General features: G+C 45.5%; 1 protein-coding gene across 2 annotated transcripts; it reads right to left on the minus strand.

The window, feature by feature from the left end:
* Window positions 1-1,409: 1,409 nt before the first annotated feature.
* mtmr6 (myotubularin related protein 6) lies at window positions 1,410-23,851 on the minus strand. 2 transcript variants are annotated; one of them, XM_024406243.2, is made up of 14 exons: window positions 23,611-23,850; window positions 21,691-21,819; window positions 17,335-17,497; window positions 16,640-16,797; window positions 16,423-16,551; window positions 11,917-12,051; window positions 11,685-11,817; window positions 11,484-11,593; window positions 10,206-10,331; window positions 9,951-10,094; window positions 9,720-9,826; window positions 9,512-9,646; window positions 8,219-8,345; window positions 1,410-2,019 (listed from the first exon to the last, which is right to left on the minus strand). In XM_024406243.2, exons 1-14 carry the CDS (start codon window positions 23,632-23,634, stop codon window positions 1,690-1,692), a joined length of 1,950 nt encoding a protein of 649 aa, XP_024262011.1. In that variant the 5' UTR covers window positions 23,635-23,850; the 3' UTR covers window positions 1,410-1,689. The 2 variants fall into 2 exon arrangements, with proteins under 2 accessions (XP_024262011.1, XP_042154871.1); XM_042298937.1 differs by having other exon boundaries at window positions 11,685-12,051; window positions 23,611-23,851.
* Between the last annotated feature and the right edge of the window lie 39 nt (window positions 23,852-23,890).

Genomic DNA, 23,890 nt, shown 5'->3' on the forward strand with positions numbered 1-23,890 from the left:
GACCCCGTCATGGGCCATCGTGGGATTACATTATACACTGTAGTGAGGCTACACCGGTCCCAAGGGCCCAAGGGGAATCAAGGAGGTTCTAGTTCTAGTGGCCAGCTCAGATGCACTACGACGAACATGGGCCGTCGTGGGGTTACATTATACACTGTAGTGAGGCTACACCGGTCCCAAGGGCCCAAGGGGAATCAAGGAGGGCCTAGTTCTAATGGCCAGCTCAGATGCACTACAACGAACAACTAAAACCAATGGGTGACTGTCCTATTGCTTGCTGTCGCCACAGTGTGTTATAGCGACCACCTGCTCGATGCCAGCTATGGCTGTTCTCACCAATGTGGAGGCAGGGGAAAAAACGCACACCTGTTTAGGCGAGGTGCTGCCTAGCGGAGTAGAACACTTGAAAAATGAATGGAGAGCCGCACACGCTAGGAGCTCCGATGCAATAACTGAATAACCTAACCAACGTTGACAGACAAGCGGTCTTCATCAGGGTATAGTCACCCTGACGTTCTCACCAATGGAACATGAGGAACTGTCTGAAAGATCGCGATAACCTGGTCAGAGGCTCTACTGCACATGTCAAACTCATTCCATGGAGGGCCAAGCGTCTGTGGGTTTTCCTTCCTCCCTTGTACTTGATTGATTAATTAAGGTCACTAATTAGTAAGGAACTCCCTTCTCACCTAGTTGTCCAGGTGTTCATTGAAAGGAAAAACCAGCAGACACTAGGCCCTCCATGGAATGAGTTGACAGCCCTGCTCTAGTCTCCTCTAATGGATTGACAAACTCTTCCAGCCTCTCACACACAGCCTCCTTGTTCTCCTGCTGACCCCTCCAATGTTCTATGACCCCAGAGTAACTATGGCAATTACCTTGAAAATGGGGTTATGACCTTACCCAGTGAGACAAAGGTAACCAACTGGATTATCCAATCAACCCAAGGGAGCCAATGGGATTATCTCAATGCCATGTCCACAGATGAATGTTGGACATGGAAGTAAAAATCAGCTTTCAGCATCCATCATTCAGATTACAGTGGAATCATGCAATCTCGGAAGATGGAACAGTTTGAAGGATAAATGATCTGATTTCAGTGCGATTCCACGTTAAAACAGGGTTATCCAAAGATGTTCTGGCTTAGACGGAGGAACGAGACGTTTTAGAACTCAAATCTGTACCTGGCCGTCACCCCATCTGGAGGATCACAATATTAAGAACATGAATTATGGGATGTTCATTACTAAATCGGCTAGACGTTGGATTAAGGGGAGAATCTGATGGTTTGAACATCAAGAGATCAGAGCAGACACAGTCTGATGCCAGGAACTGTTCTACAGAGCATTGGCTTTCACAAATACAGTTGTGTGGAGTTGAATAACATATAGGCAGACAGAACACACAGATCTTCATGATGTCATTTATTCTCTTTAGTGCTTTTCAACATTCTTAAAAACAAGCCTTTCTATGTGCAGTAAATGCCGCTTTCTATAAAGATTTATAATACAACCTTCATTTGCCAACATAGGAATATGGCTAAACACAACTCACACACGCACTCACACCAACACACACTCACACATGCACGCACTCATCCTTTAGTGACCCCATCTCTCACTCTTTCCATTCCTCCTCCCTCCATTCCAGCCCAATCACCCCTCCTCCATTTCTCCAGTATCACACGCCTCAGCAGGTCATGCGGGCCACTCCAAACTCCAGGCTGACCACAGCGGGCTCGGCCTTGGCCCCGTATGTCCCCTGTAGGTCACTGTAGCTCTCCTTGCGCTCTGTACCGCTGCTGCCCTCTACTGTCCGCTCTGTGTCACTGCAGCACTCTGTCACCTCCTCTCCCACCTCCTCCTCCTCCTCCTCCTCCTCCTGCTGTCGCTGTGCCTCCTTCCGGCTGAGGGGGGCTCCCAGGATGAGGGAGTGAGGGCGCGTGGGGAGGATGCGTTGGTCTCTAGGGGAAGCCTGGGGGTCCGGGGTGGGGGGGCTGATGCCATGCTTCTGTAGCCTCTGGAGGGACAAAGAAGGAGACATAGGGTTAGATTTAGTAACGAGAACCCCCCCACCCATAAAAACACATTGCGCACCACCAATACCTCCACACAATCACCTGTTGTTTTCAGAATTCTGATGTGCTGATTGATGTCACATTGTGTGTCGTTTCAATACACCAGCACCACATTAAAACCGTACCTCTAACCCCTCCTCTCAAGCCATATTTTATTTATTTATTAACTTACACCTTTATTTAACCAGGTAGGCTAGTTGAGAACAAGTTCTCATTTACAACTGCGATCTGGCCAAGATAAAGCAAAGCAGTTGGACACATAACTACACAGAGTTACACATGGAGTAAAACAAACATACAATCAAAAATACAGTAGAAAAATCTTTATACAGCATGTGCAAATGAGGTAGGATAAGAGAGGTAAGGCAATAAATAGGCCATGGAGGCGAAGTAATTACAATATTGCAATTAGACAGTGGAATGGTAGAATGTGCAGAAGACGAATGTGCAAGTAGAGATACTGGGGTGCAAAGGAGCAAGATAAATAAATAAATAAATAAATAAATACAGTATGGGGATGAGGTAGATTAGATGGGCTAATTACAGATGAGCTATGTACAGGTGCAGTGATCTGTGAGCTGCTCTGACAGCTGGTGCTTAAAGCTAGTGAGGGAGGTAAGGGTCTCCAGCTTTAGTGATTTTTGCAGTTCGTTCCAGTCATTGGCAGCAGAGAACTGGAAGGAGAGGCGGACAAAGGAAGAATTGGCTTTGGGGGTAACCAGGGAGATATACCCGCTGGAGCGCGTGTCAGTGAGCTGAGATAAGGCGGGGCTTTACCTAGCGTAGACTTGTAGATGACCTGGAGCCGGTGGGTTTGGCAATGAGTATGAAGCGAGGGCCAGCCAACGAGAGTGTACAGGTCACAGTGGTGGGTAGTATATGGGGCTTTGGTGACAAAACGGGTGGCACTGTGATAGACTACATCCAATTTATTGAGTAGAACGTTGGAGACTATTCTATAGATGACATCATCGAAGTTGAGGATGGGTAGGATGGTCAGTTTTACGAGGGCATGTTTGGCAGCATGAGTGAAGGATGCTTTGTTGCGAAATAGGAAGCCGATTCTAGATTTAACTTTGGATTGGAGATGCTTAATGTGAGTCCGGAAGCAGAGTTTACAGTCTAACCAGACACCTAGGTATTTGTAGTTGTCCACATATTCTAAGTCAGAACCGTCCAGAGTAGTGATGCTGAACGGGCGGGCAGGTGCGGGCAGCGATCGGTTGAAGAGCATGCATTTAGTTTTACTTGCATTTAAGAGCAGTTGGCCACAGGAGAGTTTTATAGCATTGAAGCTCATCTGGAGTTTAGTTAACAGTGTCCAAAGAAGGGCCAGATGTATACAGGATGGTGTCGTCTGCATAGAGGTGGATCAAAGAATCACCCGCAGCAAGAGCGACATCATTGAGGTATACAAAGAGACAGACCCCTGAGCCCCCACACCTCATGAAATGACGCCACACTGTTAATCATTTTATACAATTCAAACCTAAGGCAGGGTTCGTTCTTGTTAGCCACACAGCCAACTTGGCCTGGCCAAACAAACAGTTCAGCAAAACACATTTGACCCTTTTCTCTGCTTGAATAGCTTGGCCCCAATCACAAACATTCCCACAGAGAAGACCACTCCCAACCTCACACACAGAGTCTAGAGACAATAACAGCATTATCCTGGCACACAGAAAAATACATGATCAGTCTCAGTCACTGCACAAAACAGATACCCCTCCCCAACTCCAGGTCAACCCTATAGCTATTGGTGACCAGGGCTCCATGTAATACCCTCCACTGGAGGTCCTCTGACATGTTTGGCACTGGGAGCTTATAGAGCACCCTCCACCTATACCCTGCCATGCTCTCAGCCCCCCACAACCCCCTGATGCCCCGTCACTCCCACTAAGCTCCTGATGTGCCTAACCTTGAACAAGGAGGGTGTACAGCGCCTTACCCCCCACTTCCACAAACTCCCACAGGCTCGGTGTGCTAAATATCAGTAATATCAGTCTCTGCTGTCACTTGCAGTGGTGGCCACTCCTCCAGAGGCTGCTCTAGCACACACTTCACTGGCTCAGGCAGAGCCTCCTGGACCTTCCCATGTCTCTCTGCAGCAACCTGAGAGACGTTAGTCCCGCCTGTTGTGCCAACTCCTGGGGGGTTTCCCACCCCCCACCAGTCGTTGGTCAGCTAGTCTCCTGCTGCCATTAAACGTCACTGCAGGGTGGCTGAACAAACGGACCTCAAAGGGATCAGTGGGTTGTGGAAGATGGGCTTCTCCCACACCTCCCCCTCGTGTGGGCCTCAGCAGCTGCCAAGCACTCAGTACTGCAGCATAGAAATCAGAGACCCCTGCTTCGTTTAGTCTCTCCGGCTTCTTCTCATGAAGAAGAGCTTGCGGCCCAGCCCTAAACCACTCAAACAGAGCGCATGCTGGTTCCCTCCAGCTAACATCAGTGTGGTACAGTAGCCTCTGCACTGCTTCGAGTCAGAATGAGGCCACCCTGCTCTCCAGGTCCACCAGGCCTTGTCCTCCCTCCTGGACAGAAAATAATCCATGTATTTACGTTGCATGTCCGCAAGCAATCCGCCGGGGGGAAGGGGGTGGTGTGTGTGTGTGTGCGCATCTCCCTCACAACAGAAGTTACACGCCCATCAGACAAACGTAAACAATGGGTTTTCTTGTTTCCCCACTCTGTTTTTCCAACCCAAACAAGAAATGGATGCTGACAGCTCTCTCAACATGGAAAACTCTTTACAAGTGCTCCTCTCTTTGATGGGATAAAGAGCCCCATGTCCCAGTGTAGTTGATAGATGATCTTGCATCACCCACCCTATCCTGCCACACCAGCTCAACCTCCGCTACACTCAAGCTCCCCAAGTACCCTGAAGAAGAAAAGGCTGTATACTGCTGACAGAAGAACCCAATCTGGGCTTTCCATACATCCCACCACTGACAGAGACTCAAACTCCCCTTTCCGGTGTCCCCACCTCTCCCAAAAGCTTGAGAAAAAAGTGTTATCTTGTAAGAGCTTAAATTTGAATTTTCAATAGGACACCTGCCTGGGCCCTGGTGAAACAGAGAAGTGAGCCATGGCAATATGATGGTCTGAAAGTCCAACTGGGAGAATGGAGGCTGATTTTTGAATGTATAGATACGATCCAAACGAGTTGTGTTCACCCTCCCCCCAACCACCTTTACAAAAGCCCCTCTCCCATCCTGGACTAGGTGCATACACATTTATGAAAGAAAGGGTTGTGGATTTAGTCTCTAACCACTAATGTTGACACCCAGTCCCGGGGGGAAGCATAGCTACCCTGCACTAAGCTTTGTGCCATGGCTCAGCACCTGCGCCCCCTTTCACCAGACCCCCCCCAATCCACTCCATTCTTCACATCACTGAGTCTCTTGTAAAAAAAATATATACATAATATTTTTTTTTTAAATCACATTGAAATTGTTTTGTTTTTACAAACCCCTCTCCCCCAGTCTCTGCTGCTTTCATGTTAAGGCAGCCTAACCATAAAACGCTAAGCATGCTGAGGAGGTGAGTACAGGGTCTGTGGTGAACGCTAAGCATGCTGAGGAGGTGAGTACAGGGTCTGTGGGGAACGCTAAGCATGCTGAGGAGGTGAGTACAGGGTCTGTGGTGAACGCTAAGCATGCTGAGGTGGTGAGTACAGGGTCTGTGGGGAACGCTAAGCATGCTGAGGTGGTGAGTACAGGGTCTGTGGGGAACGGTGAGGAGGTGACAGACCCTGTACTCACCTCCTCGGCATGCCCCACAGACCCTGTACTCACCTCCACCACCAGAGTTTCCGTTACTACAACAACCTGCCTCTGCTCATTCCCCCCACATCTATACACCCCTTCTCCAATAAACAAACAATGCGTTAACACTGCACCATGAAAAAAAATGCATAAAAACAGGATAGAAAAACAATAGTTGCCCTCAACACAACCCATCAACCCAGACCCCAGGAAAATAACCTCACACTCAACATCAACAAAACTAAGGAGATGATTGTGGACTTCAGGAAACAGCAGAGGGAACACCCCCCTATCCACATCGATGGAACAGTAGTGGAGAGGGTAGCAAGTTTTAAGTTCCTCGGCATACACATCACAGACAAACTGAATTGGTCCACCCACACAGACAGCATCGTGAAGAAGGCGCAGCAGCGCCTCTTCAACCTCAGGAGGCTGAAGAAATTCGGCTTGTCACCAAAAGCACTCACAAACTACAGATGCACAATCGAGAGCATCCTGGCGGGCCGTATCACCGCCTGGTACGGCAACTGCTCCGCCCACAATCGTAAGGCTCTCCAGAGGGTAGTGAGGTCTGCACAACGCATCACCAGGGGCAAACTACCTGCCCTCCAGGACACCTACACCACCCTGTCACAGGAAGGCCATAAAGATCATCAAGGACAACAACCACCCGAGCCACTGCCTGTTCACCCCGCTATCATCCAGAAGGCGAGGTCAGTACAGGTGCATCAAAGCTGGGACCGAGAGACTGAAAAACAGCTTCTATCTCAAGGCCATCAGACTGTTAAACAGCCACCACTAACATTGAGTGGCTGCTGCCAACACACTGACTCAACTCCAGCCACTTTAATAATGGGAATTGATGGGAAATGTAAAATATATCACTAGCCACTTTAAACAATGCTACCTAATATAATGTTTACATACCCTACATTATTCATCTCATATGTATACGTATATACTGTACTCTATATCATCTACTGCATCTTTATGTAATACATGCATCACTAGCCACTTTAACTATGCCACTTTGTTTACATACTCATCTCATATGTATATACTGTACTCGATACCATCTACTGTATCTTGCCTATGCCGCTCTGTACCATCACTCATTCATATATCTTTATGTAGTGCCTTGCGAAAGTATTCGGCCCCCTTGAACTTTGCGACCTTTTGCCACATTTCAGGCTTCAAACATAAAGATATAAAACTGTATTTTTTTGTGAAGAATCAACAACAAGTGGGACACAATCATGAAGTGGAACGCCATTTATTGGACATTTCAAACTTTTTTAACAAATCAAAAACTGAAAAATTGGGTGTGCAAAATTATTCAGCCCCCTTAAGTTAATACTTTGTAGCGCCACATTTTGCTGCGATTACAGCTGTAAGTCGCTTGGGGTATGTCTATCAGTTTTGCACATCGAGAGACTGACATTTTTTCCCATTCCTCCTTGCAAAACAGCTCAAGCTCAGTGAGGTTGGATGGCGAGCATTTGTGAACAGCAGTTTTCAGTTCTTTCCACAGATTCTCGATTGGATTCAGGTCTGGACTTTGACTTGGCCATTCTAACACCTGGATATGTTTATTTTTGAACCATTCCATTGTAGATTTTGCTTTATGTTTTGGATCATTGTCTTGTTGGAAGACAAATCTCCGTCCCAGTCTCAGGTCTTTTGCAGACTCCATCAGGTTTTCTTCCAGAATGGTCCTGTATTTGGCTCCATCCATCTTCCCATCAATTTTAACCATCTTCCCTGTCCCTGCTGATGAAAATCAGGCCCAAACCATGATGCTGCCACCACCATGTTTGACAGTGGGGATGGTGTGTTCAGGGTGATGAGCTGTGTTGCTTTTACGCCAAACATAACGTTTTGCATTGTTGCCAAAAAGTTCAATTTTGGTTTCATCTGACCAGAGCACCTTCTTCCACGTTTGATGTGTCTCCCAGGTGGCTTGTGGCAAACTTTAAACGACACTTTTTATGGTTTTTGATTTGATTTCAGTTTTTGATTTGTTAAAAAAGTTTGAAATATCCAATAAATGTCGTTCCACTTCATGATTGTGTCCCACTTGTTGTTGATTCTTCACAAAAAAATACAGTTTTATATCTTTATGTTTGAAGCCTGAAATGTGGCAAAAGGTCGCAAAGTTCAAGGGGGCCGAATACTTTCGCAAGGCACTGTACATATTCTTTATCCCCTTACACTTGTGTGTATAAGACAGTAGTTTTGGAATTGTTAGTTAGATTACTTGTTGGTTATTACTGCATTGTCGGAACTAGAGGCACAAGCATTTCACTACACTCGCATTAACATCTGCTAACCATTTGTATGTGACAAATAAAATTTGATTTGATACAAGTACTCACAGTCTCCAGGTCTTTTATTGTGTCCTCCAGTTGGCAGTTGCTCTCTTTCAGGGTGAGAACGTTCTTCAGGACAGACTGACGGGGGTGCATGGAGCGATCAAACTGGTGGTACATATTCCTCCAGAACCTGACACACACAGAGAGAGAGAGAGAGAGACAGAGAGAGAGAGAGCGAGAGCACGCGAGAGAGACAGAGAAAAGAATGTATAACAGTGTAGGGTTGATGAGAGAGAGGGATGGAGAGGAAGAAGAGAGAGGGACGGAGAGGTGGAAAAGGGGGAGAGATCAAAATGTAATTGTATTTTCTTCGTAAACAACAGGTGTAAACTAACAGTGAAATGCTTAATTACGGACCCTTCCCAGCAATGCAGAGAATTTTTTTTATTTTAATGAAAATGAGGGGATGGCTATATACACAGGGTACTGTACAGTTTATGACTGAAGATTTTTAGGGCCTTCCTCTGACACCGTCCTGTATAGAGGTCCTGGATGGCAGGGAGCTCAGCCCTAGTGATGTACTGGGCCGTACGCACTCTGTAGCATTTTGCGGTCGGATGCCAAGCAGTTAAAATACCAAGTGGTGAAGCAGTCAGTCAAGATGCTCTCAATGGTGCAGCTGTAGAACTTTGAGGATCCGAGGGCCCATCTTTTCAGCCTCCTGAGGGGAAAGGGGCGTTGTCCTGCCCTCTTCACGACTGTGTTGATGTGTGGACCATGATAATTCCTTAGTGATGTGGACACAGAGGAACTTGAAGCTCTAGACCTGTCCCACAACAGCCCCGGCTATGTGGATGGGGGCGTGCTCTGCCCTCCATTTCCTATAGACCACGATCAGGTTGTTGTTCTGGCACCACACTGCCAGGTCTCTGACCTCCTCCCTGTAGGCTGTCTTATCGTCGTCGGTGATCAGGCCTACCACCATCTGCAAACTTAATGATGGTGTTGGAGTCGTGCTCGGCCACACAGTCATGGGTGAACAGGAGGGGACTAAGCACGTACCCCTGAGGGGCCCCCTTGTTGAGGGTCAGCATGGCGGATATGTTGTTGCAGAAGGTGTTTAATACCAGGGTCCTTAGCTTAGTGATGAGCTTGGAGGGCACTAGGGTGTTGACCGGTGAACTGTAGTCAATTAACAGCATCCTCACATAAGTGTTCCTTTTGTCCAGGTGGGACAAAGTAGTGTGGAGTGAAACCGAGATTAGGATGATGAGGAAAGGATAGAGAAAGGATATTCTTAGAGTAGAGTGGATGAGGGAAGGAGAGAGAGAGAGGAGGTAAAAGACTAGTTCTTACTTGAAGTGGCAGGGCAGGGTGGAGGGTTCTAGGACAGGGTGTGTGTCTGCGTAGGTGGGGCAGTAGGCAGGGTTTAGGTAGTTCTGCTGCTCTCTTAACAGAAACGCCCACAGAGAGTGAGTCCTGTCTCCAAGTCTGGCAGGAGAGAGAGAGAAGACTGAGTGAGTGAGTGGGAGAGAGATGGAAAGCATGTTTGTGGTTTACTCACTGCAGCTCTTCTCTCCGTCTCTGGTTGTTGGCCAGGAAGTTTCCGTACTGACAGGAGTGAACATGTTCATGGATCTGCAGCAGCAGCCACTCACTGAACTCAAACGCCTGAGGAAGAGTAGGTATCATCATCATCACCACAATCATTCCTCACACTTCCACTGTGATGGCTGCTATGTGGTGAGTATACTGGAAACACCAGATGCCTGCACACACACACACACACACACACCTGGGGAAACTGCTCGGTGAGCTGCCACACACACTCCAGGAACTGTGTGAAGACGGGGGACACCTCCTTGGGGTCTCCATCCAACTGGTCACACCTGTCTGCAAACTTGTGTCCAAATGAGATCCAGTCTTTCTCTATGAGGACCTGAAACACAGAGAGAGCAGAGTTTCTTATGACATGTTTCCTTCCTCTACAGGCATAGGGAAGTTGTTTGATGGTGCAGTAACACACACACACACACACACACACACACACCATGAAGCCTTTGATGGTGCGGTAGTAGGGGTCCATGAGCAGAGCTCCCAGAGAGCAGACCTGGGCTGTCCGATCCCAGCCGTCTGAACAGTGGACCAACACACTGGCTCCTTCTACGGTCACTGCCTATGGGGGAGGGGGACTGAAGTTAAATCACTACCATTGCCATTATCATAACTTGTAAATAAATTATATATTTTTAAATACAATGTTTTAATTGTCACACACACCAGAAAGGTGCAGTAAAATGTGTTGTTTTACATGGTCAGGATTAGGGTATTAGAACCAGTGACCTTTCGGTTACTGTCCCAATGCTCTAAGTGCTAGGCTACCTGCTTAATGTGACAAATTAGAAAAATGGTGGAGAGTCGACTCCAAAATAATTGATTCCTCAGCTGCACGTCGACTCCCGGTGTTGACTCGCATTTCTGAATGCCAAGATTAGATTCCGCTCAGAATCAACTCCTAAAGATTCAGTATTTTTGGAACAGAGGAGACTGAGTAGTTGCCGTACTTCCACGAACACAAACACTTGCATCTTTCATAGCGAGCTAGCGAGGGACGGATAGCGAGGGGAGGGGCACAGCATAGTCAGGTCAGCCACCAGGCAGGCAGACAGTCAGAACCGTGCACTAGGCCCATCTATAGGCAGTCAAAAGCTATATATCGCAACGGGATGCTGTATCTCACTATTTATTTCCTTGCAATGTCTCGCACCTTCAGTAAAGCAGGGTCTATTATCAATGAATAGGCTAGGATATTCTACACGCAACAGACGGAAGACTGAACACACACTGGCATCACGATCATGACACTGCTCTAACAGTTGAGAAGCGTGTTTCAACTAAAACTAGAGTTTCTACAGACAAATGCAGGTAGGTCCCTCCCCGTTTTCTTCTGTTTAAGAATAGAATGGGCAGAATGAATACGCCCCCAGGCGAGCCAGCGTGAGGGAGAGAGGTGCGCATGTGACTTGGTAATCTGTTTTGCATTCCTCGCAAATTCACCAAAGTAGCCTCAAGTTCACCTCTTCCACTCTGGCTTTATTTACATGAAACAACTTTCCCCAGACCTATATAGCATATAGTCTAGTTAGGATATAACACGCAAAATCATGTTGTGTGATAACGGCACTGCTACATTGTTTTTCGGTTTGGGATTTTTCTTAAAACGTTAAGGATCCCAAATTAACGTTTATACCCCTAACTGTCTGCAATCACAGTGTGACTAAACTGAAGTGGAAAGCAGAAAGTGATTGGAGAAAGGACATGGCCTTACCTTGGTGAGGAAGATGGCTGCATCTACCACAGCTTTGACGTGCCGTAGCCAACCACAGCTCTCCAAGCCCAGCAGGTAGTCATTTACCGACAGAAAACGACTTCCCACCACTGAGACAGGCAGAGAGAGATGGAAGGGGTGAAGTAAATAGTGCATGTGGGTGTAGTGCATGTGTGGTGTGAGTGAGTGTGCCCGTCTGACCTTCCAGGAGTTTCTGTAGGCTGGTCCTCATCACGTGGATGTTCTCGATCCCCACAAACTGGAAGCGGATGTTGGAGTAGTTATCTTCATTCTCATAGCCTTTACCTGCTGCTCTGTTGGCCATGGCATTCAACTGCAGAGAGGGAGGGCGATAAACAAAAGAATGAAGGAATGGACTGAGAATGTCCACATTCTTTGGGAAGAGCTTGCTAACGGCGTTGCGATTAGGTACCTTGGGCCTGGTATCCATGACGTAGACAAATCGGCTGTTGTGATTGGCTTTGCTGATGGCCTGCAACATGCTCTCGTCCTCCAGGCATCGTGCGCTGAACCCAGAGAGAGGCTGGCTGCACCGACACACTGCTGCCTGCAGGGGACAGGGTCGAGCACAGAAAACAGGGGTTAGGCCCCATACACCTAACCGGACGATTTACAGAGACTTGTTAGGTTGGGAATATTGTGTTGGGGTGAAATGGTAAAAGTAACAGTATAGATTAGGTTTAGATTATGACTGGTGTTGTGATCAGTGGTAAAATGTTAGGGTAGGGGTCATCAACTAGATTCACTGTGTACAGATTTTTCCTTGAGCAGATGGTCGGGGGGCCTGAACATAATTATAAAATAATTTGTAGACTGTAAATTGACGGAAAGAAGCCCAAACAGATAATATTCAACTAGCACAATCATTTCAAACCTTACATTTGTATTCAATAATCTCTCTCCATTGTGTGTGGGAATACTTGGGAACAGATGACTTAAATTAAAATGACTTGGGACTGATTAAAATTCTCAACAATAAAAAGAAAGAACCTGGGGGGCCAAATAAAAGCAGATACGTGTAATATGTTTAGGGTGAAGATGGGTAGGGTATACAGTGCATTCAGAAAGTATTCAGACCCCTTGACTTATTCCACATTTTATTACGTTACAGCCTTATTCTAAAATGTTTTTTTTATTTTAAATACTACACACAATATCCCATAATGATAAAGCAAAAACAGGTTTTTAGAAATGTTTGAAAATGTACAACAAATAAAAACTGAAATACCTTATTATTTGCATTTTTTTTTTACCCCCTTTTCTCCCCAATTTCGTGGTATCCAATTGATAGTTACAATCGTCTCATCACTGCAACTCCCTTACGGACTCAGGAGAGGCGAAGGTCAAGAGCAATGTGCCTGGCCCATCATAGGAGTCGCTAGTGTGCGATGGGACACGAACATCCCTGCCGGTCAAACCCACCCCTAACCCGGAAGACGCTGAGCCAATTGTGCGCCACCCCATGGGTCTCTCCCGGTCGCTGCGACAGAGCCTGGACTTGAATCCAGAATCTCTAGTGGTCACTGTGCCACTCGGGAGGCCCTGAAAAACCTTATTTACATAAGTATTCAGACCCTTTGCTATGAGACTCAATTGAGCTCAGGTGCATCCTGTTTCCATTGATCATCCTTGAGATGTTTCTACAACTTCATTGGTGTCCACCTGTGGTAGATTAAATTAGACATGATTTGGAAAGGTACACACCTGTCTATATACAGTTTAAGTCGGAAGTTTACATACACTTAGGTTGGAGTCATTAAAACTCGTTTTTCAACCACTCCACAAATTTCTTGTTAACAAACTATAGTTTTGGCAAGTCGGTTAGGACATCTACTTTGTGCATGACAAGTCATTCTTCCAACAATTGTTTACAGACAGATTATTTAACTTATAATTCACTGTATCACAATTCCAGTGGGTCAGAAGTTTACACACACTAAGTTGACTGTGCCTTTAAAGAGCTTGGAAAATTCCAGAAAATGACGTCATGGCTTTAGAAGCTTCTGATAGGCTAATTGACATAATTTGGCCTACCTTCAAACTCATTGCCTCTTTGCATGACATCATGGGAAAATCAAAAGAAAATCAGCCAAGACCTCAGAATTTTTTTTGTAGACCTCCACAAGTCTGGTTCATCCTTGGGAGCAATTTCCAAATGCCTGAAGGTACCAAATTCATCTGTACAAACAATAGTACGCAAGTATAAACACCATTGGACCACGCAGCCGTCATACCGCTCAGGAAGGAGACGCGTTCTGTCTCCTAGAGATGAATGTACTTTGGTACGAAAAGTGCAAATCAATCCCAGAACAACAGCAAAGGACCTTGTGAAGATGCTGGGTGGAAACGGGTACAAAATAATCTATATCCACAGTAAAACGAGTCCTATATCGACATATCCTGAAAGGTGTCTCAGCAAGGAAGAAGCCACTGCTCCAAAACCGCCATAAGAAAGCCAGACTACAGTTTGCAACTGCACAGGGGGACAAAGATCATACTTTTTTGGAGAAATGCCCTCTGGTCTGATGAATCAAAAATAGAACTGTTTAGCCATAATAACCATAGATATGGTTGGAGAAAAAAGGGGATGTTTGCAAGCCGAAGAACACCATCCCAACCGTGCAGCACGGGGGTGGCAGTATCATGTTGTGGGGGTGCTTTGCTGCAGGAGGGACTGGTGCACTTCACCAAATAGATGGCATCATGAAGCAGGGAAATTATGTGGATATATTGAAGCAACATCAAGACATCAGTATTGGGAAGTTTGGTCACAAATGTTTCTTCCAAATGGACAATGACCGCAAGCAAACTTCCAAAGTTGTGGAAAATGGCTTAAGGACAACAAAGTCAAGGTATTGGAGGGACCATCACAAAACCTCATCCTATAGAACATTTGTGAACAGAACAGAAAAAGCATGTGTGAGCAAGGAGGCCTACAAACCTGACTAAGTTACACCACCTCTGTCAGGAGGAATGGGCCAAAATTCACCCAACTTTTTGTAGGAAACTTGTGGAAGGCTACCCGAAACATTTGACCCAAGTTAAACAATTTAAAAAGGCAATGCTACAAAATACTAATTGAGTGTATGTAAACTTCTGACACACTGGGAATGTGATGAAATAAATAAAAGCTGAAATAAAAATCACTCTATTATTCTGACTTTTCACATTCTTAAAATGAAGTGGTGATCCTAACTGACCTAAGACAGGGAATTTTTACGAGGATTAAATGTCAGGAATTGTGAAAAAAAAAGGAGTTTAAATGTATTTGGCTAAGGTGTATGTAAACTTCCGACTTCAACTGTAAAGGTCCCACAGTTGGCAGTGCATTTCAGAGCAAAAACCAAGCCATAAGGTCACAGGAAGAGGCACAGCTCTGGGGAAGGGTATCCAAAAATGTATCCAGCATTAAAGGTCCCAATCATTATTTTTTTACCACCCAATTTCGTGGTATCCAATTGGTAGTAGTTACAGTCTTGTCTCATCGCTGCAACTCCCGTACGAACTCGGGAGAGGCGAAGGTCGGGAGTCATGCGTCCTCAGAAACACAACACAACCAAGCCGCACTGCTTCTTGACACAATACACATCCAACCCGGAAGCCAGCCGCATCAATGTGTCAGAGGAAACATCGTACACTTGGAGACCTGGTCAGCGTGCACTGCGCCCGGCCCGCCACAGGAGTCGCTAGTGTGCGATGACACAAGGATGTCCCTGCCGGACGACGCTGGGCCAATTTGCGCTGCCCCATGGGCCTCCCGGTCACAGCCGGCTCCGACAGGGCCTGGGCTCGAACCCAGAATCTCTGGTGGCACAGCTAGCACTGTGATGCAGTGCCTTAGACCAAGAAGGATTGGAGGCCCCTCCAATCATTCTTAAATGGAAGAAGTTTGGAACCACCATGACACTTCCTAGAGCTGGCCGTCCCGGCCAAACGGAGCAAAAGGGCCTTGGTCAGGGAGGTGACCAAGAATCCGATGGTCACTGACAGAGCTCCAGAGATCCTCTGTGGAGATGGGAGAACCTTCCAGAAGGACAACCATCTCTGCAGCACTCCACCAATCAGGCCTTTATGGTAGAGCGGCCAGGCGGAAGACACTCCTCAGAAAAAAAGCACATGACAGCCCGGTTGGAGTTTGCCAAAAGGCATTGAAGGACTCTGACCATGAGAACAAGATTCTCTGGCCTGATGAAACCAAGATTGAACTCTTTGGCCTGCATGCCAAGCGTCACTTCTGGAGAAAACCTGGCACCATCCCTACGATGAAGCATGGTGGTGGCAGCATCATGCTGTGGGGATGTTTTTCAGCAGCAGGGACTGGGAGACTAGTCAGGATCGAGGGAAAGATGAACAGAGCAAAGTACAGAGAGATCCTTGATGAAAACCTGCTCCAGTGCGCTCAAGACCTCAGATAGGGGAAAGGTTCACCTTTCAACAAGACAACGACCCTAAGCACACAGCCAAGACAATGCAGGAGTGGCTTCAGGACAAGTCTCTGAATGTCCTTGAGTGGCCCAGCCAGAGGCTGGACTTGAACATCTCTGAAAAGACCAGAAAAAAGCTGTGCTGTGACACTCCCTATCCAACCTGAAAGAACTTGAGGATCTGCAGAGAATGGGAGAAACTCCCCAAATACAGGTGTGCCAAGCTTGTAGCGTCATACCCAAGAAGACTTGAGGAAGTAATCGCTGCCAAAGATGCTTCAACAAAGTACTGAGAATAAGGTCTGAATACTTATGTAAATGGTTTCATTTTTTTCTTTTTAATAGATTTGCTAAAAAAAAAAAATATACAAACCTGTTTTTCATTTTCATTATGGGGTATTGTGTGTAGATTGAAAAAAAACACACAAAAAACAACTTAATACATTTTAGAATAAGTTACAGTAAGGGTGAAGATGGGTAGGGTAGGGTGTTACCTTCTTCTCCTGGTAGAAGTATGTGAGGACAGGAAAGCGTCCTTTGCTCCTGAACTTGGAGCTGCCGACGATGATGGGCTTACTGGCTGTAATGGGCACATACAGGTCCCTGGGATACGTCTCACATATCTACAACAGGAAACATGGGATTTGTTGTCAAATATTGAACCACTCTTATTCCATTACATCCTGAATCCTATTGGAACGCTCTGCCCACCTTGTAGTCCCTGTTGACGTCAGTGAGCTGCCATCGGTCACAGGGTACGCCCATCCTCTCAAACTCCGCCCCCAGATCGATGAGCTGCCAGCCTTCCTCTCTCTGCTGCTCGTTTTGCTTGGGGTTGTAGGAGAACGCATAGAGCTCATCATAGGATACTAGGGAGGGAGACAGATGGAGAAAGCAAATGTCAACATTCTTTAGAAACTTCACTCAACTCAACCGTCCTGCACACTCAAAGTAGGCGGGCACAATTACCTTATAATCATCTAACCAACGATTATGAATGAAGACTCATTAAAATAAACAGTCATAACCGTTTAGTTTTTGTTTTTTGGGGGGTGGAATGAACTGCTGACTGAAGACAGGACGGCAGGTCATTCTTGCGGTTGAGTCCATTTCCGCGGTAACATGGACTCTTTACAACGTGATGAAACTGTTGCTCCTTGCTGAAACAAGCAAGGTGTTGTGGCAAACAAGTCTTTGGTTGCCTCGGCAACACCCCCCTCCCTGCAGCAGCAGCACATGCAGTCAGGAGCAGAGGAGAGGAAGAAATGTGCGTCTTACATTTAAAAATAAAATAAAAATGCTATTCTAACGATTTTAAAACGGTGACCACGGTCATTTAGCTGACCAATAACCATCACCGTCACAGCCCTAACTGAAACACACACACGCTCAGGTACAGTAGGTACCTGGTCGTAGCAATCTGAGCAGTGAGCTGTAGATGTCGTGACAGTCTCTCTCTCTCTGGACCACAAAGTGGACCACTCTGAAGTTACGACACTGGATGACCAGAGGACAACCGCTGGTGGTCAACGACAGCTTCTCCACTGACGCTATGTGGTGGTGCAGGATCTGGAGGGGAACACAAAACAGTCATGACACCTTTCCTTAATATGACACCACAGGACATACTGTAGGGGCAGCAGGTAACTTAGCAGTTAAAAGCCAGCCACCGGAGGTTTCCAGTTCGAATCCTGGGTCTGACTGGAAAAATATGTTGGGAAGTGAGCTGGCAACTGGAGGGTCGCTGGTATCAAATCCTAGATGTGATTGCCTGCCATTGTGCCCTTAAGCAAGGCATTTAAACTCCCACAACAACTGGTTCATCGGCACCCAGTGTAGCAGTCCCCTGCTCCAACCTATGTAAGTGTGTCTTTTAGAGGGGTTGGGATAAAAGCGGAACTCAAATTTCGGTTTAACCTTTTGTAAAACAGATAAATAAAGTCATCTTAATCTAGGAGGTAGAGACCGTTTTCTTTTACTCTATCAAACATTTAAACACACAAAGGACACAGGGAGATAATGTGCACTCACACACGCGCTCATTGCAATCATCATACCTCATCACCTTTTTCTATCTGCCAGGAGTGTGTGAATGAGGTTACCAATTCATTAAAGCCTTTTCATGACCATCAAAACAGAGAGCATGAAAGGACAATGCACCAAATAAGCATATTTAAAATCAGCCCATCACCATAATCATATTAGATAACCAACAACCTTATAGTGACTCCAACCCTGGGACATTATTAAAATGCGCATTCATCAGCATAGTTAATGACTAGCAGAACATTCCAACACTAAGTGTGTGTGTGTGTGTGTTTGTGAGAGAGAAGTAGCAATGAGTCAGACGGTAAGTTTGGGCGATATACCGTATAGCGGGTTATTTGAAAATAGAAATGGAATTTCAATACCCTTAACTATTTGAGACGTTTTTTAAATATTTTTTTTTTTATAAATGTGAACGTTTGTAGCTACATTTAAATAAATACCTGCAGTCAAATTGTGCTATACATTAGGAGATAAAGATTGCGTTCTTCATTTCACCAGTCACGTAATTTTTTCATTATGAAGCTTGACGCTATTCGCCAGTCACATGGTGTTTGTTTACAAGCACACAATGACGAGAGACTTGAGTCACCCACTGTTGTGCAGCCAAGTGATCTAGGTGACCTAGCTACAGTATGGAATTTAAACTAAAAATGTCTTATAAAAACTCTTATAACTATTAAGTTAACTGTCTAAAGATGTGCTAAATGCTCTGTAGTTGTTAATTTGGTTTGTTCATTTAGTAGCTTGTGAGCCATCTAGTTACAGCGGTACCTCCTTTAAAAGTTGCAGGGTACTGCAGCACAGCTTGCACGGTGACGCAGAATTCTATGGCACGTTATTTAAGTGTGAACCACTGGTACCATTAATGCTAGTTTGTGCTACTTTGACCACCAAAGGGCATCTTTGAGAAGCATTTGATAGCCTTCAATAGCAGCTGTACTAGAGAATTTAAAACCTTTTTTTGTAAAAACATAGTGTAATGGGCTGATAAAGAAATGGTGTTTCTATCCTAAGAAAAATGAAAAACCCTCTGGGTTTCCGTTAGGATAGCATGGAAAATATGGCGCTGTGCAACGTGACGGCCGGGAGTAGCCTACAGTACTGGGCTATTTAGCTAAAGAATCCCTGTGTCATGCAGGCACGCGGGAGACCGGGGTTCAATTAGACAGAGAGGAAGGAGTAGGCTGTCCTAGTAAATAATTTGTTCTTAACGGATTCCATAGGGGTTATTTCATATTTGTGATATATTCACTACTTTTCTAAAATGTAGAAAATAGTCAAATGAAGAGAAACCCTAATTAATTTGATTAATATTATGGTGTTTCTAATCCAAGAAAAACAAAAATCCCTCTGTTTCCGTTAGGATGGAACTTCAATGTACCGTTTAAATAAATAAGACCACCACTTTTAACAGCACATTACTCAACACTAGTGGGACTCATGTCGCCTACGGTAGGCCTGCAGTATAGCAAAAAATATGATGTGACTCTCCGCCAATAATTAAATATAGAGGATTGGAGGATATTTTTATCATTATTTTATAAATGAAAGCATAAAGATGCCATTATTAGTTACATTATTTTAGTTTGAACGTGCAGACTGGCATTAAGAACGCAATCCCCCTTAAAGTGTTGCTCTGTGCTACCCAGTGGGGCGAGGGTCCACCACCCCTTTCTCATGGGCTAGGTCCGTCTTCTGTGTGCGGCTCTGCAGCGCACCCTTGCCCTCGTGCCTTGAACCTTGTGTAAGATGTGCGAGATAAAGGACATTCTTTCAAATAGGGTGAGACATTGTTATTAATTTGTAAATAAAGGCAGTTTATTATTTTGAATGATTTATTTTGGTTTTTAGAGGGAGAGAAACCAAAAACCTACAGTCATCTCATGGGTCTCCCAGTCGAGGTGGGCACGGGTATTGAACCAGCATCTGTAGCAACACAGCTTGCACTGCTATGCAGAGTCTTAGACCGTTGCGCCACTTAGGCGCTGTACAACATGACTGGTCGGGTGTGGGCTACAGTAAGAGCAAAATAATCCTAACAAAATAAACAGTATTAGTAAGTGATACTGAAGTTGTGCACAATTATCAGTTTCTATTTAGGTTTATGTCGCCCATTCATTGTCAGTTAAAGACACCGTAGGACCCAAAAGCATAATCAGCACTCCAACTCCCCCTTGCGCTGGTCTGGAGCAATGAAGTGGTGACGCAGGGTACCGTACTAAACCACAAATTACCTCTAAGTCCCGCAGCATAATCGCCAAACTTTTAGTGGAACATCCACTGTAAGTGGTTAGCCTGGTAATAGAAGAATCCCCTCTGGATCAAGAGCCTTGTTTTGCACGTGCAGCAAACTGAGTAGCATTTTGGAGTTACTTGTATAACTTCATGAGCTGGGATGTTTGTCCTGCAAATACTTTAGGTCAGAGACTGTATACAATGTTCCCAATGCAGTCGTTAATATTTAGTTAGCACTGTTTATGGGATTTTACATGTACTTATTAGCATTGCTAACCTTCGGGTTACAATAGCGCCCCTTGTATTCAGTACCGGTACTACCGAATAGCCCGGTATGAAGTTATGACAATCTGGACACCGCCCAAGCCTAAGACAAAGTCTCAGCATCTCTTGAATATTTATGCCCTGGAGGCACATTTTGCCTTGCTACACATACTCGGACTCTCTGACTGAGTGCTAGCTACCAAATTGACACACACTTTCCCCCTTGCTCAGCAGTCGGAAGAGGAAGGAAGTGTGTAGGAAGCCTGGCAGCAGTGTCTTTGTTAAGAGATCCGACTCCAACCGTGACCCTGGAGCTACACGGTTTACAGATTTCTGTTCCAGACTCCAACCCAGCCAGCACTAACTAACCTACCCGATTCAACAGCTGACTAAGGTGCTACAGAGGGTAGTGCCTACGGCCCAGTACATCACTGGGGCCAAGCTTCCTGCCATCCAGGACCTATATACTAGGAGGTGTCAGAGGAAAGCCGCAAAAATAGTCAAAGACTCCAGTCACCCAAGTCAAAGACCGTTTGTTTTGCACTGCTGCTACTTGCTGTTTATTATCTATGCATAGTCACTTCACCCATACAGACATGTACAAATGACCTCGACTAACCTGTACCCCGCACATTGACTCGGTACCCCCTGTATAGCCTCGTTATTGTTATTTTACTGTGTTACTTTTTACTTCAGTTTATTTGGTAAACATTTTCTTAACTCTTTCTTGAACTGCATGGTTGGTTAAGGTAAGTAAGCATTCCACGGTAAGGTCTACACGTTGTATTCGGCGCATGTGACAAATGAAGTTTGATTTATCAAGTCAAGTAGGCCTAATAAGAGCTTACTGTCTTCCCTCATTCCTACTCTCTCACCCCTCCCTTTCCACCTGGCACTGCCAACAGGTTACCAAGGCGATGTTGAGAATAGGCTGGGCCAGCAGGTTACTGTAGCAACAGTTGTCACTTGAGGAAGGCCGAACCCAGTTCCCACGGTGTCTCAACAGTAACTATCACCGCTAGACAGACTACACACACCTCACACTGCCCTACTTCCTCACACCACCCACACACACACCTATGACATTAATGAACACTAATCTGTAATGGGGTGTGTCAGGCATTAGCTGAAGCAAGTCCTACATTCAGAATTTAGAGCGCTGTGTGAGATGAGGTGTGTTCTGTATTCCGTATTAGAATAGAGGTACTTCTTACCCAGATCTCCTGTGCAGCGGTGGTGGCAGTGTTATTGCTCTCCACGAAGATGAGATGTGTGGCTGTCAGGTGCAGCGTCCCGCTGGTGGACTTGTTACTGAAGCGTTCCAACAGACGCACCTGCTCCACCTGCACAGGTGCAATTATGATTACGGTGACACCTGTCAAACTTGGCTCCTTGCAACATTTTGTAAAGAGATTTGGACTCTCTCTTTCCTTTGTCCACTCAAACCCAAGCACAAAAACACTTGTAGTGAAAACCTTTGGTCCTATTACCATGTCCTCACTAATACTCCCACAGCATGAATGTCAGTAGAACATTGACAGAGTCTGTCGAACCAGAGTTGATCATTTCCTGACTGGATGCTTTAAAAAAAACAAAAACATTCCTGGTTCACTGACTCCTGTTGACAAGATGAAGAACTACTTAATTTAACTCTCACCTTTGTCTTCACACCCTGTAGGTTGTATCACTTTAATGACATTTAGAACACTTGACTGAATATACTTCATCCGCACTATTCTAATCTGTGATTAACAAATAGGCTAGCCTATTCTCTCTCCCTCTCTTTGAGTCTCTCTCTGTTTCCCAGCAACCAGTGTGGTGCTAGGCAACGCCACAGGATGGCGATCAGTCAGCTCAGTCAAGGCCTGGTAGCAAACAGAAGAGAGTGTGTGTGTGTTTGTCGACGTGTGTGTGTGTGTGTGTGTCAGTCTACACACACACACACACACACACAGACACAGAGGAGGAAAGAAAAGGTTGATGACGGGCCTGAAGTCAAGCTGATGACTGTCCTGTTCACCAACTGCATTGCAGTTCCACAGTCCCAAGGCCTATTTCCTTGATTCGGATATCAGCATGATCCAGATTAGTGCACCCATGACCCAAGGCCACAGCAAATCTCAGGAGTTGACGGTCTGTATGTTTTAATTAAGAGTTCAAACAGGGTCCAGGGGGGCAGAGCCTAAAATACTGCAGATGGGTAATACCCTTGCAGGCGACCACACCCACCATCTTTCACCTGAACAAAACAAACACACACGACAAGTGCCAGTTCAACAGACACACTCCTTCAGGTGGCACTTCACTGATAAAAAAAAAATACAAAAGGACTTTGAGGTGGCTCTTCACTGCAGTGCCACCAACATGAAAGCTTTGAGCCAGTTTTGTGAAAACAGCGGCTGTGATGACGTCTGTCACTCACTATAGCAAATCATTGTATAACTAGCTCATTATTCTGACTATAGCATAAATACAAAAAAATAATCCACTTTGCTCATTTGGCGTAGTGGTGGCCCCATGATCTGTCACACTAAGTGCATTATCTGGAAACATCCAGCTGGTACAATAAATCTAATATCGTGTTTGTGCCAAGGAGGACAGGCAGCTGCAGGAGGCGGCTAGCGAGAAAAACAGGTCACTGGCACACAACACATCAGACAGTCTGTTGTCAAAACAGAAAAAAAGATCGTCTTCATGGTGTAGCCTACTCGGTTGTCTCCACCTATACTGTTTTATATTACTAGCAACGTTTACAGTGGCTTCCCTGAAGCTCTCTCTCTATCAAGTTCTTAAAATCACCACCCAAAGCGCGAGCCAACTTGCCCATTCTAAACAACCATTGTAATGGCCATTCATGCAGCCGTGCAGCATCCGCTTCTCTTGGAACCAAAACAAGACTGGGCATATTAACAAGTTAGCTAGCTAACTAACTAATTAACTGGCCCTGTATCTGTCAGGCCTAACGTTAGCTTTTAGGGCACCATTGTCAACGCACCAGACGTTGTTGTAATTGCAAAGCAAGTTATTATAGCTAGCTAAAGTTAGTTAACTAGCTACATCATATGCATTTGATATGTTTTGCTGAGGTTAAACAAAAAAACAGTAACGTGAATGGCGCTAGCTAGCTTTCTTACCTTAGGCGTTCGGATATGTTCCATTTCCCTGACAGCTGTCAGTGCATGCAACGATTCAACCAGTTGACATGTGATGTGGCTCGCACATCGATTATCAAGGTGCGGCAAGCTGACGTTATTTGATCGCTTGTTTTACTTTGGTACCGACATTAGTTGAGTATTCACGATTGTGTATTTTTTTCAGTAGATGCTCGCTAGCTATTAGTTATTCACTGTCGTCACCACAGCCACAAAGTAATAAACCCCGCCCATTTCTACAAATTATCTTCTTAAAATGTGA

Source organism: Oncorhynchus tshawytscha, linkage group LG16, assembly GCF_018296145.1.
Source record: "Oncorhynchus tshawytscha isolate Ot180627B linkage group LG16, Otsh_v2.0, whole genome shotgun sequence".
Classification (NCBI taxonomy): domain Eukaryota; kingdom Metazoa; phylum Chordata; class Actinopteri; order Salmoniformes; family Salmonidae; genus Oncorhynchus; species Oncorhynchus tshawytscha.

Bases quoted from the DNA above. Each gene is read 5' to 3' on its own strand.
- mtmr6 (XM_042298937.1), bottom strand. From the start codon at position 23,634: ATGGAACATATCCGAACGCCTAAG. The intron at 12,052-16,422 runs GTAACACCCTAC...TGTCCCCTGCAG, and splicing joins ACTTCTACCAGGAGAAGAAG to GCAGCAGTGTGTCGGTGCAG. The intron at 11,594-11,684 runs GTCAGACGGGCA...TGCCTGTCTCAG, and splicing joins CCTACAGAAACTCCTGGAAG to TGGTGGGAAGTCGTTTTCTG.